This window comes from Octopus sinensis, unplaced genomic scaffold, assembly GCF_006345805.1.
Source record: "Octopus sinensis unplaced genomic scaffold, ASM634580v1 Contig16094, whole genome shotgun sequence".
Taxonomy (NCBI): domain Eukaryota; kingdom Metazoa; phylum Mollusca; class Cephalopoda; order Octopoda; family Octopodidae; genus Octopus; species Octopus sinensis.
The window spans coordinates 29,502-48,326 of record NW_021834147.1 but is presented as its reverse complement, the minus strand read 5'-3'; the positions used below and the strand labels follow the sequence as shown (position 1 = coordinate 48,326).

The 18,825-nt window shown below is 37.3% G+C and overlaps 1 protein-coding gene across 1 annotated transcript in view; it reads left to right on the top strand.

Annotated features, from left to right (window-relative positions):
* Window positions 1-1,248: 1,248 nt before the first annotated feature.
* Window positions 1,249-18,825, top strand: part of LOC115230659 — a gene marked incomplete at its 5' end in the record, with an annotated part of 43,196 nt that continues 25,619 nt past the window's right edge. Inside the window, 4 exons of the mRNA XM_036499758.1 lie at window positions 1,249-1,320; window positions 8,774-8,845; window positions 9,437-9,508; window positions 14,493-14,564. Of these exons, the coding sequence (XP_036355651.1) occupies window positions 1,249-1,320; window positions 8,774-8,845; window positions 9,437-9,508; window positions 14,493-14,564 (288 nt within the window). The remainder of the gene's footprint in view (window positions 1,321-8,773; window positions 8,846-9,436; window positions 9,509-14,492; window positions 14,565-18,825) is intronic.

Here is an 18,825-nt window from a genome sequence, read left to right as displayed (position 1 = left end):
TGGGACCTGTGTCTGAACGTGAAAAAGTGCTGTCATCTGCCTGTCGGCTCTTTCCTGCAACTCAACTTGATTTCGAGCCGGGTCGTCTGCTGCTGGAGAGGACCGATCAGGTAAAGGACTTGGGTATCTTGGTAGATTCCTCCTTTTCGCCTTCGGCCCAGTGCGTCCATGCTGCCAACAAAGCACGCGGAATTCTGTTCTTGATTCGACGGTCATTCGGAATTCTCACGGCAGCCATATTCCTACCACTCTATGTCACGCTGGTGAGACCCATATTGGAGTATGGGATTCAAGCCTCTTCTCCTTATCTCCTCAAAGACATACAGCATCTCGAAAGAGCTGCTCTTCACTCCTGCTCCAGAGCGTCGGCTGCGGAGTCATTCCGAAAAGCTCTACCTGCGACGATTTCATCTTAATCGAAGGACAGGAGATTTCTCCGTCCGGGTTGCGGATCCGTGGAACAAGCTGCCAGACGAGATGGTGAAGATGCCGACGACCGCTTTGTTCAAAGCCTCCCTGGACCTCAAGTGGCCTGAATTCTTTACATGAACACCACCCTATACTTAACTCCATGTCCCCCTACATGGCCTTGCTATTTGCTTTGAGCCAAATTAACTAACTAACTATATACACTCTTAACCGTATAAACTCTCGGACTGCAGTAAACAAACTCGGGACCGAACATGATTTAGGAAATACAAAGTGGGATTAAGAGAGCAAGACACAATGAGAGAAAGAGGGAGGAATGGAGAGAGAATTTGAAATAAAAGGACAAATTTAATGTCCTTTATTGCAGTTGCTTTGTTTCAATTCTTGACACTTTAACTCATTTTGGATTCCCAATTTCAACGATTTGTATTTAAATTGTATTAAATTTGTATTCCCTGAGTTTTCAGCCATGTTCTCTCCCTCAAACGTTTCTTCGTCTCCCTAAAATATCTCCGTTTATTTCTTTGACTACATTTTCTATTTAATCTTTTGAACACTTTGATTACTAATGTCTTCTTCTTCTTCTTCTTCTTCTTTCTTCTTCTTCTTCTTCTTCTTCTTCTTCTTCTTCTTTATCTCCCCTGTCTCCTCTGCCTCCTTCATCTCCTCCTCCTTCATTTTCTTCTTCTTCTTTTTCTTCTTCTTCTTCTTTTCTTCTTCGTTATCTTTTTTCTTTTTCTTTCTTTCATTGTAAAGCCACAATGTTTGATGTATCACAAATATTTTCCACATAATTTATTTTACTCTTTACTGCTATAGAGATCTGCGAGATAACTACATTTCAACCATCGAAGAAGGTACCTTCACGGGGATTTCGAATTTAAAAACATTGTAAGTTCGTTCATTTTCTTAATACTATTATCTAAATGTATACTTTGATGCTGCTTCTTCTTCTTCTTCTCCTTCTTCTTCTTCTTCTCTCCTTCTTCTCCTTTTCTTCTCTTTTTCTTCCTCTTCTTCTTCTTCTTCTCCACTTTCCTCTTCTTCTATTCTCTTCTTTCTTTATTTCTTATTCTTCTTCTTCTTCTTATCTTCCTCGATCATCGCCATCTCTCCTCCTCATCCTCCTTTAACCTCATGCTCCTCTCTTAACTTCTCGTGTTTTTCTTCATCTTCTTCTACTTCTTCTTCTTTTCTTCTTTTCTTCTTCTTCCTCCTCTCACCTGGTTCTTCTTTTCCTCCTCCTCCTCCTCCTCCTCTACCTTTTTTTTCTTCTTCTTCTTCTTCTTTTTCTTCATCTTCTCCTTTTTTTCTTCTTCTTCTTCTTCTCCTCCTCCTCCTCCTCCTCCTCCTTCTTCTTCTTCTTCTTCTTCTACTTCTTCTTCTTCTTCTTCAATCAACTTCTTCTTCTTCTCTTTCTTCTTCTTCTTCTTCTTCTTCTCCTTCTTCTCCTTCTTCTCCTTCTTCTCCTTCTCTTTCTTCTTCTTCTTCTTCTTCTTCTTCTCCTCTTCCTTCTTCTTCTATTCTTCTTTTCTTCTTTATCTTCTTCTTCTTCTTCTTCTTCCTCGCATCATCGCCATCCTCCTCCTCATCCTCCTTTACCTCATGCTCCTCCTCTTCTACCTTCTCTTTTTTCTTCTTCTTCTTCTACGTCTTCTTCTTTTTCTTCTTCTTCTTCTTCTTCTCCTCCACCTGGTTCTTCTTTTCCTCCTCCTCCTCCTCCTCCTCCATCTCCTCCTCCATCTCCCCTCTCCTCCTCCTCCTATACCTTTTCTTCTTCTTCTTCTTCTTCTCCTTCTTTTTTTCATCTTCTTCTTTTCTTCTTCTCCTCTCTCCTCCTCCTCCTCCTCCTTCTCCTCCTTCTTCTTCTTCTTCTTCTCCTCCTCCTCCTCATCTACCTTCTTCTTTCTTCTTTTTCTCTTCATCTCTTCTTCTTCTTTCTTCGTCTTCTTCTTCTTCTTCTTTTTCATCTTCCTCTTCTCCTTCCTCTTCATCTTCTTCACCTTCTTCTTGTCATTTTATTTTCTATGGTTTTCTTCCTATACAAAAAGAAACAATATTCATATTTTATGGCAATTCCATACTACGTCAAAATAAGCAACATTTTTTCCTGCTTCAGATATCTTAAGAACAATAAAATTCGAACATGAGAAAGTAATGTTTCAAGACCTTCACAGCTTAGAAACTCTGTAAGTCCTTTGAATGTTGTCGTTTATACATGAGGAATATAATGTGTCTTTAATTTAAATATTCCCTGATTTCTATTTGTTCTCACTCCCTATTACTTGAAGTCATAATCACTTTTCATATTCGTGCTATATTTATTTGATTGTGTCTGAACATGTCAATGACTATCTGTTGATAATTGTCTGCATCAAAAGTTTATTCCTGAAAACGTGTATGTTCATATATGTATGAGTGTGTCTGCAGTGTTAATATAATACTTATGTATATTCTACTGTTGTTTGTTTCACGTTGTTTCTTTATTCTGTGGTGCCGTGTGGTTATTTGTCCACACTTCCATGTAATAATTTCGCCTGATTCTTCTTCTTCTTCTCTTCTTCTTCTTCTTCTTCTTCTTCTTCTTCTTCTTCTTCTTCTTCTTCTTCTTCTCCTTCTTCTTCTCATTCTTCTTCTCCTTCTTCTTCTTCTTCTCTTCTTCTTCTTCTTTTTGTAGTATCACAAATATTTTCCCATTTAATAATTTTTACTCGTTCTTTACTGCAACAGGTATCTTGGTGCCAACAACATTTCAACCATCAAACAAGGTATATTCTCGCGGTTTAAGAATTTAAAGATATTGTAAGTTCGTTCAGTTTCCTGATACTCTGTTTGAAAGTAATATTTGATGATGATATATACTAGTAATGGAAGAATTGGTGACGCGCATCCTCGATGATAGTGATGCTGTTGACATCGTTTTATTGGACTTTGCCAAAGCTTTTGACTCGGTAAACCACCGCCTATTACTTGTCAAGCTTCAAGCATATAGTTTCCATCCGGATATTGTACGATGGGTTGGTGCCTTCCTCTCAGATCGCTCCTTCCAAGTCCAAGTAAATGGTTCGCGGTCCGAAGTCTCCAGTGCGAGCAGTGGCGTGCCTCAAGGTTCAGTGCTTGGCCCTTGTTGTTCTTAGTCTTCATAATGACTTGCCCGACGACCTCACGCAACACACCCTTCTATTTGCCGACGATATCAAACTGGTCGCTCCTCGCGGTAATATAGAGGATCTTCGTCGATGCCTCCACCAAATTTGAAAGTGGTCTAACGATTGGGACCTGTGTCTGAACGTGTCAAAGTTTTTCCTGCTTCAGATATCTTAAGAACAATAAAATTTCGAACATTGAGAAAGTAATGTTTCAAAACCTTCACAGCTTAGAAACTCTGTAAGTCCTTTGAATGTTGTCGTTTATACATGAGGAATATAATGTGTCTTTAATTTAAATATTCCCTGATTTCTATTTGTTCTCACTCCCTATTACTTGAAGTCATAATCACTTTTCATATTCGTGCTATATTATTTGATTGTGTCTGAACATGTCAATGACTATCTGTTGATAATTGTCATCTGCCTGTCGGCTCTACTCCTGCAACTCAACTTGATTTCGAGCCGGGTCGTCTGCTGCTGGAGAGGACCGATCAGGTAAAGGACCTGGGTATCTTGGTGGATTCCTCCTTTTCGCCTTCGGTCCAGTGCGTCCATGCTGCCAACAAAGCACGCGGAATTCTGTTCTTGATTCGACGGTCATTCGGAATGCTCACGGCAGCCATATTCCTACCACTCTATGTCACGCTGGTGAGACCCATATTGGAGTATGGGATTCAAGCCTCTTCTCCTTATCTCCTCAAAGACATACAGCATCTCGAAAGAGCTGTTCTTCACTCCTGCTCCAGAGCGTCGGCTGCGGAGTCATTCCGAAAAGCTCTACCTGCGACGATTTCATCTTAATCGAAGGACAGGAGATTTCTTCGTCCGGGTTGCGGATCCGTGGAACAAGCTGCCAGACGAGATGGTGAAGATGCCGACGACCGCTTTGTTCAAAGCCTCCCTGGACCTCAAGTGGCCTGAATTCTTTACATGAACACCACCCTATACTTAACTCCATGTCCCCCTACATGTCCTTGCAATTTGCTTTTGAGCCAAATTAACTAACTAACTAACTAACTATACACTCTTAACCGTATAAACTCTCGGACTGCAGTAAACAAACTCGGGAACCGAACATGATTTAGGAAATACAAAGTGGGATTAAGAGAGCAAGACACAATGAGAGAAAGAGGGAGGAATGGAGAGAGAATTTGAAATAAAAGGACAAATTTAATGTTCCTTTATTGCAGTTGCTTTGTTTCAATTCTTGACACTTTAACTCATTTTGGATTCCCAAATTTCAACGATTTGTATTTAAATTTGTATTAAATTTGTATTCCCTGAGTTTTCAGCCATGTTCTCTCCCTCAAACGTTTCTCCAGTCTCCCTAAATTATCTCCGTTTATTTCTTTGACTACATTTTCTATTTAATCTTCTTGAAAACTATGATTATTAATGTCTTCTTCTTCTTCTTCTTCTTCTACTTCTTCAATCCTTCTTCTTTCTTCTTCTTCTTCTTCTCTTCTTCTTCTTTCTTCTTCTTCTTCTTCTTCTTTCTTCTTCTTATTCTTATTTACCTCCTCTCATGTCTTTTCTTCTTCTTCTAAATTTCTTCTTATACTTCATGCTTGTTCAAATATGTCTTCTTCTTCTTCTGCTTCTTCTTCTTCTTCATCTTCTTCGTCTTCTTCTTCTTCTTCTTCTTCTTCTTCTTCTTCTCTTCTTCGTCTTCTTCTTCTTCTTTTTCTTTTTCTTCTTTTTCTTCTTCTTCTTCTTCTTCTTCTTCTTCTTCTTCTTCTTCTCTTCTTTTTCTTCTTCTTAACACCTCTCATCTCTTTTTCTTCTTCTTCCTCTAATACTATTCTTAATCATCTATTTCTTTTTCTTCTTCTTCTTCTTCTTCTTCTTCTTCTCCTTCTTCTCCTTCTCTTTCTTCTTTCTTCTTCTTCTTCTTCCTCTTCCTTCTTCTTCTATTCTTCTTCTTTTCTTCTTTATCTTCTTCTTCTTCTTCTTCTTCTTCTTCTTCTTCCTCGCATCATCGGCAATTCTACCTCCTCTACTCCTCTCCTCTTTACCTCATGCTCCTCCTCTTCTACCTTCTCGTTTTTCTTCATCTTCTTCTTCTTCTTCTTCTTTTTTCCTCGCATCATTGCCCTCCTCCTCCTCCTCCTCCTATTTTACCTCATGCTCCTCCTCTTCTAACTCCTCGTTCTTCTTCTTCATCTTCTTCTACGTCTTCTTCCTTTTCATCTCCTCCTCCACCTGCTTCTTCTTCTACACTTCCTCCACCTCATCCACCTCCTCCTCCTCCTCCTCTTCTTCTTCCTCCTCCTCCTCTTCCTTCTTTTTTTTTCTTCTTCCTCTTCTTCTTCTTCTTCTTCTTCTTTTTCTTCTTCTTCTTCTTCTTCTTCTTCTCCTTCTTCTTCTACTCTTTTTTCATAAACTTACTCCCGTACATTCTGCTCCTTTAATTTCCTCCTTCTTTTTCTTTCTCTTCTACTTGTTTCTCTTTTTCTCATTCGCCTCCTCCTCCTGCCCATTCTGCCCCTCCTCTCATCTCTCCTGCTCTCTCCTCCTCGCCTCTCCTACTTCACCCTCATTTTACTCCTTCTCCCCGCATTCTCTATCCCCCTCTTCGTCCTCTCTCCTCCTCCATCTTCATTTTATTCTTCTTTCCTCCCCCTTTCTCCTCCCTCCTCTCCTCCTCCTCGTCTTATTTCGTCTCCTTCTTCTTCTCTTCTTGTACTGTATATGTCTTTTTTTTTTTCCTTTCATTCTAAATCCATATTGTTTGACGCTTCATCACAAATATTTTCTGTATAATTTATTTTACTCTTCTTTACTTCTATAGAGATCTTGACAGCAACAAATTTCAGCTTGAAACAAGGTATATTCAATGGGCTTTCGAATTTGACGACATTGTAAGTTCGTTCAGTTTCTTGATAATAATTCTGAAATAATAAATAATGCTGATATATATATCACAAATGTATGAACTTTCTGACTGCAATAAGCAAAATCAATTCAAATTTGGGGACCGAACAGGAGTTTGGAAGATACAAATAGGGAGAAAGAGTGCGAGACATAGTGGGAGAAAGTGTGAAAAATTGAGAGAGAACATGAAATAATAGGAAAAATTTTATGTTCCTTTATTGCAGTTGCTTTGTTTCACTTCGATTTTGCACCTCAAATTTCAACGATTTTTATTTGAAATGTGACAAAATCAATCCATTAGTTTATATTTGTTTCTTCTCCTTCTTCTTCTTCTTCTTCTTCTTTCTTCTTCTTCTCTTCTTCTTCTTCTTCTTCTTCTTCTTCTTCTTCTTCTATTCTTCTTCTTCTTCTTCTTTTTCTCCTTCTTCTTCTTCTATTCTTCTTCTTCTTCTTCTTCTTCTTCTCTTCTTTTTCTTCTCTTCTTCTTCTTTCTTCTTCTTCTTCTTCTCTTCTTCTTCATCTTATCTTTCTTATATTTTCGTATAATATTGTTCCTGTACATAAAGAACAATATTTAATATATTTTGCCAATTCCATACTATGTCAAACTAAGCAACATTGTTTTATCTTCTTCTTCTATTCTTCTTCTTTCTTCTTCTTCTTCTCTTCTTCTTCTTCTTCTTCCTCTTCTTCTTCTTCTCTTCTTCTTCTTCTTCTCTTATTCTTCTTCTTCTTTTTTCTTCTTCCTCTTCTTCTTATTATTCTTCTTCTTCTTCTTCTTCTCCATTCTCTTGTGGTTTTGTTATTGTTGTTGTTGTTGTTGTTGTCTTCTTCTTCTTCTTCCTCTTCTTCTTATTCTCCTTATTCTTCTTCTAATTCTTTCTTTTGTTCTTCCGTATCTTTCTATTCTTCGTCTTCTCTTCTTCTTCTTCTATTCTTCTTCTTCTTTTTCTCCTTTCTCTTGTGGTTTTGTTATTGTTGTGTTGTTGTTGTTGTTGTTGTTCTTCTCTTCTTCTTATTCTTCTTCTTCTCTTCTCCTTCTTCTTCTTCTAATTCTTTCTTTTGTTCTTCCGTATCTTTCTATTCTTCGTCTTCTCCTTCTTCTTCTTCCTCTTCTTCTTCTTCTTCTTCTTCATCTTCTTTATCTCCCCTGTCTCCTCTGCCTCCTTCATCTCCTCCTCCTTCATTTTCTTTTTCTTCTTCTTCTTCTTCTTTTTCCTCTTCTTTCTTCTTCTTCTTCTCCTCCTCCTCTTCTTCTTATTCTTCTTCTTCTTCTTCTTCTCGGTCTTCTTCTCCTCCTCCTCTTCCTTCTTCTTTTTCTTCTTCTTCTTCTTCTTCTTCTTCTTCTTCTCCTTCTCCTTTCTCTTGTGGTTTTTGTTATTGTTGTTGTTGTTGTTGTTGTTGTGTTCTTCTTCTTCTTCTTCTTCTTCTTCTAATTCTTTCTTTTCTTCTTCCGTATCTTTCTATTCTTCGTCTTCTCCTTCTTCTCTTCTTCTTATTTCTTCTTCTTTTTCTCCTTCTTCTTCTCCTCTTCTTCTTCTTCTCTTCTTCTTCTTCTTTTCTTTTTCTTCTTCTTCTTCTTCTTCTTCTCTTCTTTTCTTCTTCTTTCTTCTTCTTCTTCTTCGTCTTCTTCTTCTTCTCTTCTTTTTCTTCTTCTTAACACCTCTCATCTCTTTTTTCTTCTTCCTCTAATACTATTCTTAATCATCTATTTCTTCTTCTTCTTCTTCTTCTTCTTCTTCTCCTTCTTCTTCTTCTTCTCTTCTTCTTTTCTTCTTCTCCTTCTTCTCTTCTTCTTCTCCTCCTCCTTCTTCTTCTTTCTTCTTCTTTTCTTCTTCTTCTTTCTTCTCTTCTTCTTCCTCCTCCTCCTCCTCCTCCTCCTCCTCCTCCTTACCTCATGCTCCTCCTCTTCTACCTTCTCGTTTTCTTCATCTTCTACTTCTTCTTCTTCTTCTCTCCACCTGGTTCTTCTTTTCCTCCTCCTCCTCCTCTATCTTCTTCTTCTTCTTCTTCTTCTTTTATTCTTCTTCTTTTCTTCTTCTTTTTCTTCTCTTCTTCTTCCTCCTCCTCCTCCTCCTCCTCTTCTTCTTCTCCTCTCCTCCTCCACCTCTACCTTCTTCTTCTTCTTCTTTTTCTTCATCTTCTTCTTCTTTTTCTTCTTCTTTCTTCTCTTCTTCTTCTCCTTCCTCTTCATCTTCTTCATCTCTTCTTCTTGTCATTTTATTTTCCTATGGTTTTCTTCCTATACAAACGAACAATATTTCATATTTTATTGCAATTCCATACTACGTCAAAATAAGCAACATTTTTTCCTGCTTCAGAAATCTTCAGAACAATAAAATTTCGAACATTGAGAAAGTAATGTTTCAAGACCTTCACAGCTTACAAAATCTGTAAGTCCTTTCAATGTTGTCGTTTATACATGAGGAATATAATGTGTCTTTAATTTAAATATTCCCTGATTTCTATTTGTTCTCACTCCCTATTACTTGAAGTCATAATCACTTTTCATATTCGTGCTATATTTATTTGATTGTGTCTGAACATGACAATGACTATCTGTTGATAATTGATTGCATCAAAATTTTATTCCTGAAAACGTGTATGTTCATATATGTATGAGTGTGTCTGCAGTGTTAATATAATACTTATGTATATTCTACTGTTGTTTGTTTCACATTGTTCTCTTTATTCTGTGGTGCCGTGTGGTTATTTGTCCACACTTCCATGAAATAATTTCGCCTGATTCTTCTTCTTCTCCTTCTTCTTCTTCTTCTTCTTCTTCTCTTCTTCTTCTTCTTCTTCTCCTTCTTCTTCTTCTTCTTCTTCTCTTCTCCTCCTCCTTCTTCTTCTCTTCTTCTTCTTCTTTTTCTCCTTCTCCTTCTTCTTCTCTTCTTCTTCTTCTTCTTCTTCTTCTTCTTCTTTTTGTAGTATCACAAATATTTTCCCATTTAATAATTTTTACTCGTTCTTTACTGCAACAGGTATCTTGGTGCCAACAACATTTCAACCATCAAACAAGGTATATTCACGCGGTTTAAGAATTTAAAGACATTGTAAGTTCGTTCAGTTTCCTGATACTCTGTTTGAAAGTAATATTTGATGATGATATATACTAGTAATGGAAGAATTGGTGACGCGCATCCTCGATGATAGTGATGCTGTTGACATCGTTTTATTGGACTTTGCCAAAGCTTTTGACTCGGTAAACCACCGCCTATTACTTGTCAAGTTTCAAGCATATAGTTTCCATCCGGATATTGTACGATGGGTTGGTGCCTTCCTCTCAGATCGCTCCTTCCACGTCCAAGTAAATGGTTCGCGGTCCGAAGTCTCCAGTGCGAGCAGTGGCGTGCCTCAAGGTTCAGTGCTTGGGCCCTTGTTGTTCTTAGTCTTCATAAATGACTTGCCTGACGACCTCACGCAACACACCCTTCTATTTGCCGACGATATCAAACTGGTCGCTCCTCGCGGTAATATAGAGGATCTTCGTCGATGCCTCCACCAAATTTGGAAGTGGTCTAACGATTGGGACCTGTGTCTGAACGTGTCAAAGTGCTGTCATCTGCCTGTCGGCTCTACTCCTGCAACTCAACTTGATTTCGAGCCGGGTCGTCTGCTGCTGGAGAGGACCGATCAGGTAAAGGACCTGGGTATCTTGGTGGATTCCTCCTTTTCGCCTTCGGTCCAGTGCGTCCATGCTGCCAACAAAGCACGCGGAATTCTGTTCTTGATTCGACGGTCATTCGGAATGCTCACGGCAGCCATATTCCTACCACTCTATGTCACGCTGGTGACACCCATATTGGAGTATGGGATTCAAGCCTCTTCTCCTTATCTCCTCAAAGACATACAGCATCTCGAAAGAGCTGTTCTTCACTCATGCTCCAGAGCGTCGGCTGCGGAGTCATTCCGAAAAGCTCTACCTGCGACGATTTCATCTTAGTCGAAGGACAGGAGATTTCACCGTCCGGGTTGCGGATCCGTGGAACAAGCTGCCAGACGAGATGGTGAAGATGCCGACGACCGCTTTGTTCAAAGCCTCCCTGGACCTCAAGTGGCCTGAATTCTTTACATGAACACCACCCTATACTTAACTCCATGTCCCCCTACATGGCCTTGCAATTTGCTTTTGAGCCAAATTAACTAACTAACTAACTAACTAACTATACACTCTTAACCGTATAAACTCTCGGACATGCACCAAACAAACTCGGGAACCGGACATGATTTAGGAAATACAAAGTGGGATTAAGAGAGCAAGACACAATGAGAGAAAGAGGGAGGAATGGAGAGAGAATTTGAAATAAAAGGACAAATTTAATGTTCCTTTATTGCAGTTGCTTTGTTTCAATTCTTGACACTTTAACTCATTTTGGATTCCCAAATTTCAACGATTTGTATTTAAATTTGTATTAAATTTGTATTCCCTGAGTTTTCAGCCATGTTCTCTCCCTCAAACGTTTCTTCCGTTCCCTAAAAATATCTCCGTTTATTTCTTTGACTACATTTTCTATTTAATCTCTTGAACACTATGATTATTAATGTCTTCTTCTTCTTCTTCTTCTTCTTATTATTTTCTTCTTCTTCTTTCTTCTTCTTCTTCTTCTTCTTCTTCTTCTATTCTTCTTCTTCTTTTTTCTTCTCCTTCTTCTTCTTCTTTTTTCTTCTTTTACTTTTTCCTCGTCATCCCCTTCTTCTTCTTCTACATTTCTCCTTCTTTTTCGTCCTCTTCTCTTTTTTGATAAACTTACTCCCGTGCTTTCTGCTTCTTCACATTTCTCCTTCCTTATCCTTCACTTCTCATTCATCCCCCGAATCTCCTCTTCCTCCACCTCCTCTGCCATCCCCTCCCCTCTCATCCACCCTTCTCCCCTCTCCTCTCCTCTCCTCCCCTCTCCTTTTCTCTTCTCCCTCTCCTCATCTTCTTTTTTCCTCCTCCTCCTTCAAATCCCCTCCTCCACCTCAAGCTGCCCTCTTCCTCCTCGTCCTTCTCCCTATTCTTGTTCTTTTGCTTTTGTGTCCTACTCATTCTTCTTCTTCTTTCCCTTCTTCTTCTTCTTCTTCTCTTCTTCTTTTTCTTCTTCTTTTTCTTCTCCTTCTTCTTCTTCTTCTTCTTCTTCTCCTTCTTCTTCTTCTAATTCTCCTTATCCTTCTTTTTCTTCATCTTCCAAATCTTTCTCTTCTTCGTCTTCTTTTTCGCCCTCGTCTCCTTTGCCTCCTTAGTCTCCTCCTTCATTTTTCTTCTTTCATGTTCTCTCCCTCAAACGTTTCTTCCGTCTCCCTAAAATATCTCCTGTTATTTCTTTGACTACATTTTCTATTTCATCTTCTTGAACACTACGATTATTAATGTCTTCTTCTTCTTCTTCTTCTTCTTCTTCTTCTTCTTCTTTTTCTTCTTCTTCTCCTCCTTTTTCTTCTTCTTCTTCTTCTCCTCCTTTTTCTTCTTCTTCTTCTTCTACTTCATCTTCGTCATCTTCTCCTTCTTCATCTTCATCTTCTTCTTCTACTTCTTTTTCTTCGTTTTCTTCATCTTCGTCATCTTCTCCTTCTTCCTCTTCTTCTTCTTCTTCTTCTTCTTTTTCTTCGTCTTCTTCTTCTTCTTCTTCTCTTTCTTCTTCGTTTTCTTCTTCTTTTTCTTCTTCTGTTTCTTCTTTTTCTTCTTCTTCTACTCTTTTTTTATTTCTTCTCCTCTTCTTCTTCTTCTTCTCCTTCTTCTACTACTACTTCTTCTTCTCCTTCTTGTTCTACTGCTTCTTTTTCCCCTTCACATTCTTTCTATTTCTTTTTCCTCTTCAACTTCTTTCTTCTTCTTCTCGTCTATGTTAGCACAGAGGAGATTCTCAATAAAATCAGTATTTGCAGCCGCTCCAAGGTCTTCACATGTTGTGTAGTGGGCACTATGGACATGATTCTTTCTACCCATCTATTGACATAGATTTTTCTGGGGTGTAATATAATGAGATAATCTGTGAAAAGTGAAGTGTCGTTCTGTGATGTCAACATAAGTGATGCGGGTCTTGTTCTTAGACTAAGCTACGACGGTGACTATTTAGACAACCCTGACCTCAGTATATTCTGCCCCGCCAGATCACAGATGCTTAGACCACCCACCATCACTTCAGCAGTGAAGAAAAGCACCGTGAGCGCTGGTGTGGCTGGACCCTACCCACTCAACTCCCTGAGAACAACAATTAAGAGAGAGGAATGATTGCACACGCAGTAGGAGCTAGCGTAAGGATCACCTTGAAGAACCACAGAGTAAAGTTTAACTAGAAGCTATACATGCAGGTTCAAGGTGCAGCCATTTGTGTCGGTGTATCTGGAGATATTGCTGGCCTCTTCCTGACCTGGCGGGACAGAAAACCTAAGCAATCCTTGGCAAAACAATCCACAACTCTTCTACTTTACAGTAGGTATGTAGATGGCATTAATATCACAGTTAAAACCAGCTCAAGTAACGGTAATGTGGAAACTGAGAGGAACATAATGGAGAGCATCCAGCAAGTAGCCAACTCCATAGTCAAGGTGACTATAGATTATCCCACCCGGCACCCCAACAATGAACTCCCCGTCCTTGTTACTGAACTTCACTTACAGACTGTGAACAACAGAGTGCAGCTCTTCCACTTCTATTACATGATTTAATTAGTAATTCAGTTCTCAACCTAATTAATTGCATGGTTTTGGCAATGATGATCGAGTTGTAAGCTACATTTGGAGCTGAAATAATTGGAAATTGGTTCTTTGAAACAGTTATGTCAAAATTTTTGAGGTCAAAAATGGCAGCGTAAGGCGAAAAAGTGACTTTGAATCAAAATATCTCAGTTATTTTCAAAGAAAATATGTAGGTTAACCAGATTTAAAAGAATGTCTTCATGGGGAAGACTCTTTTAGTGAAAATCCCGTTAAAAAGAATCAACCAAGAAAAAAGCAATGTGGCTTTTAGCGACTTAAAATTGGTATGTAACAACTGAATCCACGTCGAAGTGTTCTAATGCTTCTGATATTTGTTTGCCAATGATTTCCAATAAAGTTTGATGAGCTATCCTTGTTTTTCATTTTCTTCTGAATTGTTCAAATAGTAAAGTCAATTTATAGGTACCCAGTATATATCTTCTACCAAAAGGTGAGCATTGTTTTATGTACTTTGAATGAATAGGATTCTGAAAGTTATGCACTGGTCTGAAGATGGTCAATGTTATTGCAATAATTAATATTTTATTGTTTTGAAAACCTCTTTTTATCATTACACAGCTACTGGAGTATATACTTTTACTATTCCTGTTTCAGTTATCAGATTACAGCCATTCTGGGGCAGCTTTAAGCGTTTCCGCGAAAACAATCATCCTTAGTACTGAATTTTAAAATCTGGTACTTAATCAATCGGATACCTTTTGCAGAACCACTAAGTTACGGGGGACGTAAACAAACCAATATTGGTTATCAAGCGTTGGTGGGGATAAACACAAAGACAAGAACACGCATATATATATATATATATAATATATATATATAATATATATGTATACATATATATACGAAGGGAATCCACACAGTCTCCTGCAGCAAATTTACTCACAACGCTTAGTTGACCCAAGGTTATAGTAAATGTTATTTGTCCAAGGTGCCATACAGTTGGACTAAAGAGTCCATGGATGTGAGAAGTAATTTTCTTGCCACAGAACCATGCCTATATGGAGAATGATATTTCTACCATAGATGAGAATGTTAACTAAAACCCATATTGTGCACATAAGAAAGTCTCCTTGTTATTTTGTTATTTTTGTATTTTATCCTCTTCCATCTTTTGCTGTTTTGTTATCAGGTTTTCTCTTAGGACAATTAAGTTAGATTGAAGGAACCTATTCTTGTTCAAACAACACTTCCCGGATAACTATAAAGAGAATTGTAGTGTGTAATATCAGCATTTACCCTGTTAGTGTTGACTAAAACGCAGTTTAGTACTGAACAGGAGTAAACAGATTTATTTACTTTTACTTATTTCAAAATGTGTAATATTTGTCTCTTTTTCAGATATTTGCAAAACAACCCAATAGAAAAATATGAAGATGGCGCTTTCTTATTCCTCCCCAGTATAGTTAATATGTAAGCAAACAAGTTCTTTTTGTTTATAGGAAAATGAAAATAATAAAATGAAGTCATAAAATTCTCAATTCCTCTTCAAATGTTGTTGGTAATAAACAACAATGAGTTGATTTAAATTTCAGCGCATCAACATGATTTCCGAGCATTGTGTTTTATTATCGAAATGTTTATGTTCAAATATAAGAGGGCTGGTTTGATCTAGTTTCCTCCTTGTTTATAAATACACATAATTAATTGGAGTCGAGAGAGTGGCCTACATACCAACCTTCATTCATACATATATAAAGATTTCTGTGTGTGTATGCGTATATGCATACATAAACACGCACACACACACACACACACACACACACACACACACACACACCACACACACACTCACACATATATATATTGTTATTACCTATTATATTCTTATGACAACGGAGTTATCAGAAGGAATAAGATCCACAAAAATTCCATTCAAATTTTTCTGATGATTGCTGTATTTGTCTCTGTATTTCTACCACGAAACCATTTGGTAATTTGGTAATCAAGGGGCTAAAATATTCTTTCTATGATAAGCACAAGGCCTGCAATTTTGTGGCTGAGGGCTTGTCTATTACATCCACCCTAGTGCTCGGCTGGTACTTAATTCATCGACCCCAAAAACATGAAAGGCAAAATCGTCCTCGAAATTTTGAACTCAGAACATGAAAAGAGAACACCCTATAACTATAGGGTCGATTAATACGCAGTATTACTATATCGCAAGATTTTGTGATTTGCCAATCTGACAGAAACGGCATGATTCAATATGTATGATATCTCCATTCTTCTGAGTTAATATATATATATATATATTTACACACACACACATGTATACATACATGTGTGTGTGTAGAGAGAGAAGTAAAGAAAGAAAGAGAGGGAAATTTAACACAATCCTATCCCTATTAAAGCTTAACCACACTGCTTGGAATGGAGAACATTTTAAAGGAGATAAATAGTAGTAAAACTAACAACGTTTGCGCCGTATTAGAGGTTGGGAGGTATACAAGCAGATCTATTTCAAAATTTTATTTATCAGGACATTATAGAATTGCATTACGATGTAGCAAAATTCCTAAAAGGTTCAGAATATTCTCTTCTGAAAATCATTTTCAATAAAGGATGTGCCAAGGGAGAAAATATTTCCAATACCTACAATTTCAGATATATCTGATATAATTTCCAGTTATATTTAGAATGCTTATCCAGCTAAATCTCTCATGTCAAATATAACTGGTATTTTACTCAGCAATATTTCGCAGCTTCGCAATACCTAGCAACTTTCGCCACAGCACTTATATGACAATACCGTTTGCTCGTATGTCACTTCTGTCTTGTAGCTGGTAATCTATATATTGCAGGTTAGCTACATTTAGTAGATTTACCCATATCTTGTATGTCATCTCTTCAAACATATCATCTAAATATATCATAGTATGTCATCTGTCCAGAATATCATCTATATCTAGTATATCCTCTAAATCTAGTATGCCATTTATATAGTGTATATCATCTATATATTGTATGTCATCTCCTTCTCCTCTGACAGCTGTATGTAATCTGTTTGCCCAATACATTTTATTATATCATGTTTGTCTTATGATTCAAAACTATATCTAGAATATCATCTTATGATTCTCTAACCACATCCTACCTGATTTTATTTGGTGTCTGTTATTTTTAATTATCATTTTCTCATTTCTCCTCTCTAATAAATCTACTGCAGTATGTAGTACAGAATGGTGGGAAAGGCTTACATTCATAGCCCCCTTCTCTCTGTAACAATAACTTTACTTTCTACTGTCATATTCATGCTTGAATGTGTATGAAGATGTCTATGATTGCATGTGAAGGGTCAAATGAGAAGGTTAAACCTTCTTTTATTCATTTTCCCCTCTAATTTCTACTCTGGCATAAGACACTTGAACTGAGAGGTTTTTGGCTTTAGCGATTACCTGAGGATCTCCTTATCAATGGATTATTTGGTTTTGGTCAATACACAGCGAATACCACAGACCCAAAGACATACAGAAATATTAAAATGTATTGAAATGAAAATGAAACAGTTATCTTCTATCACATAACTTATAAAATCAACAAAAGATTAATATTATTATTATTATTATTGTTGTTGTTGTTGTTATTGTTATTATTATTATTATTATTATTATTATTATTATTATTATTATTCAGTAGTATATTTTTTATATCGTGCTTTCACTTCACTACCGAGCACAGCTCTGTGTGCCTTGGGTATGTGCTGTGATTTGTTGTGATGCTCTGATGGTTATTGTATGGAAGGTTCTGCGCAGGATGTGTGCAGTGCCTAGTAGTGCAATTTTCTGTATGTTATGTGTGTTGTAAGTAATGGTGTGTTTTGTTTTTGTTATGTATTTGTCTGAATATTTTTTATCATGCCTAATGCACCTATTATGATAGGAATTGTTTCTGTTTTAGATTCCACATTCTAGTTACCTCTATTTCCAGGTCTTTGTATTTTGAAAGTTTCTCCATTTCTTTTATAAACACGTTGTCATCCGCTGGTATTGATACATCAATTAGAAAACATTTTTGTTTTCATGATCTGACAACTATATCTGGTCTGTTGGCCTTAATTCTCTATCTGTGTGTATTGGCATATCCCAGAGTATGGTTGCTTTCTCGTTTTCTGTGACTTTTCTGGTGTGTGCCTATACCTTTTTTTTCTGTTGTTATTCCATAATGTTGGCATAGCTTCCAATGTATGTAGGTTCCAACTCTGTCATGTCTGTGAATATATTCCTTCTTAGCCAGGACTGGGCAGCTAGAGATAATATGATTTATTGTTTCTGTCCATCTCCACATATTCTGCAGTTACTTGTAATATTTCTTTTCATTACATGTTTTTGGTAATTTCTGGTGGGGAGGTTTTGGTCTTGTGCTGCAATTAAAAATCCCTCTGTTTTTGCTTTGAGTACTGAGCTTCTCAACCATTGCTGGGATTTTTCTTGTCTATTTCTTTTGCGTTTAGTTTAGTCCAGTATTTACCATGAAGGAGCTTTTCTTGCCATCGTTTATCATGGTTCGTTGCTGTTCTATTTTTAGTTTGGATTTCATTTGTTTTATAGCTTTTGTTGTTTCTTCTTCTTCTTCTTCTTTTTCTTCTTCTTCTTCTCTTCTTCTTCTTCTTCTTCTTCTCTTCTTCTTCTTCTTCTTCTTCTTCTTCTTCTTCTTCTTCTTCTTCTTCTCATGTTTATTAGGTGGTATGATTTCTTGTGTTGTATTTGTCAGCTTCCTTAAATACTGAGAACAGTTTTTTGTTTTGCTCGGTTTTGCTGCTATCTGGATCAGTTTTCCTTCCTTCTGAAGTAGATATTTTTGCAGTCCTATGGTGGTTATTTTATAGTAGTTTTCCAGCTGTATAAGGCCTCTACCACCTTCTATACGTTGTATATATAGTCTTTCTATGTCAGATTTTGGGTGATGCATCCTAGATCCTGTCAGTATTTTTCTTGTTTTCCTATCTATTTGGTCAGTTCATTCGTGTCCAGTTAAGGATATTGTAGCTGTAACTTAAACTGGGACAGCTAAAGTGTTGATACCTATTATCTTGTTTTTAGCATTGAGCTCTGTTTTTAGTATTGATCTAACTCGTCTATAATATTCTTTTTTATTTTCTCTTTCATTTGTGTGTGTTGTGTCTTATCTAGTTCATGGATTCCTAAGTATTTGTAAGTTTGGCTTGGTATAATTCTTTTATTTCATTGGTTTTATCTAGTGTGATGTTGTTACTCTTAACTAGTTTTCCTCTTTTCATGGTTAATTTGGCGCATTTTCTAATCCAAATTTCATATCTATTCTTTGGTAAATCCATGAACTGTCTTTAATAGTGTTTCCAGCTGTTTGTCATTTGCAGCGTATAGTTTTAGGTCATCCATATATAAAAGGTGGCTGATCGTTTTGCGCGTAACATTTATATCCGCATCCAGTTCTATTTAGCATATCAGATAGAGTGACAGTGCCAAGCAGAAAAGGAGTGGAGAGAGCGTGTCTCCCTGGAATATTCCTCTTCTAATGGGGATGTCTTTGGTTTTCATGAGTCCCTCTTTTGTTTGGAGGTGTAGGACTGTTTGCCATTTATTCATAGAGTGCTCTATGAATTTTATGATTGTTGGTGCTACTTTGTTAATGGCTAGTGTTTCGAGGATCCATGTGTGGGGGATGCTATCAAACGCCTTTTTGTAGTCAATCC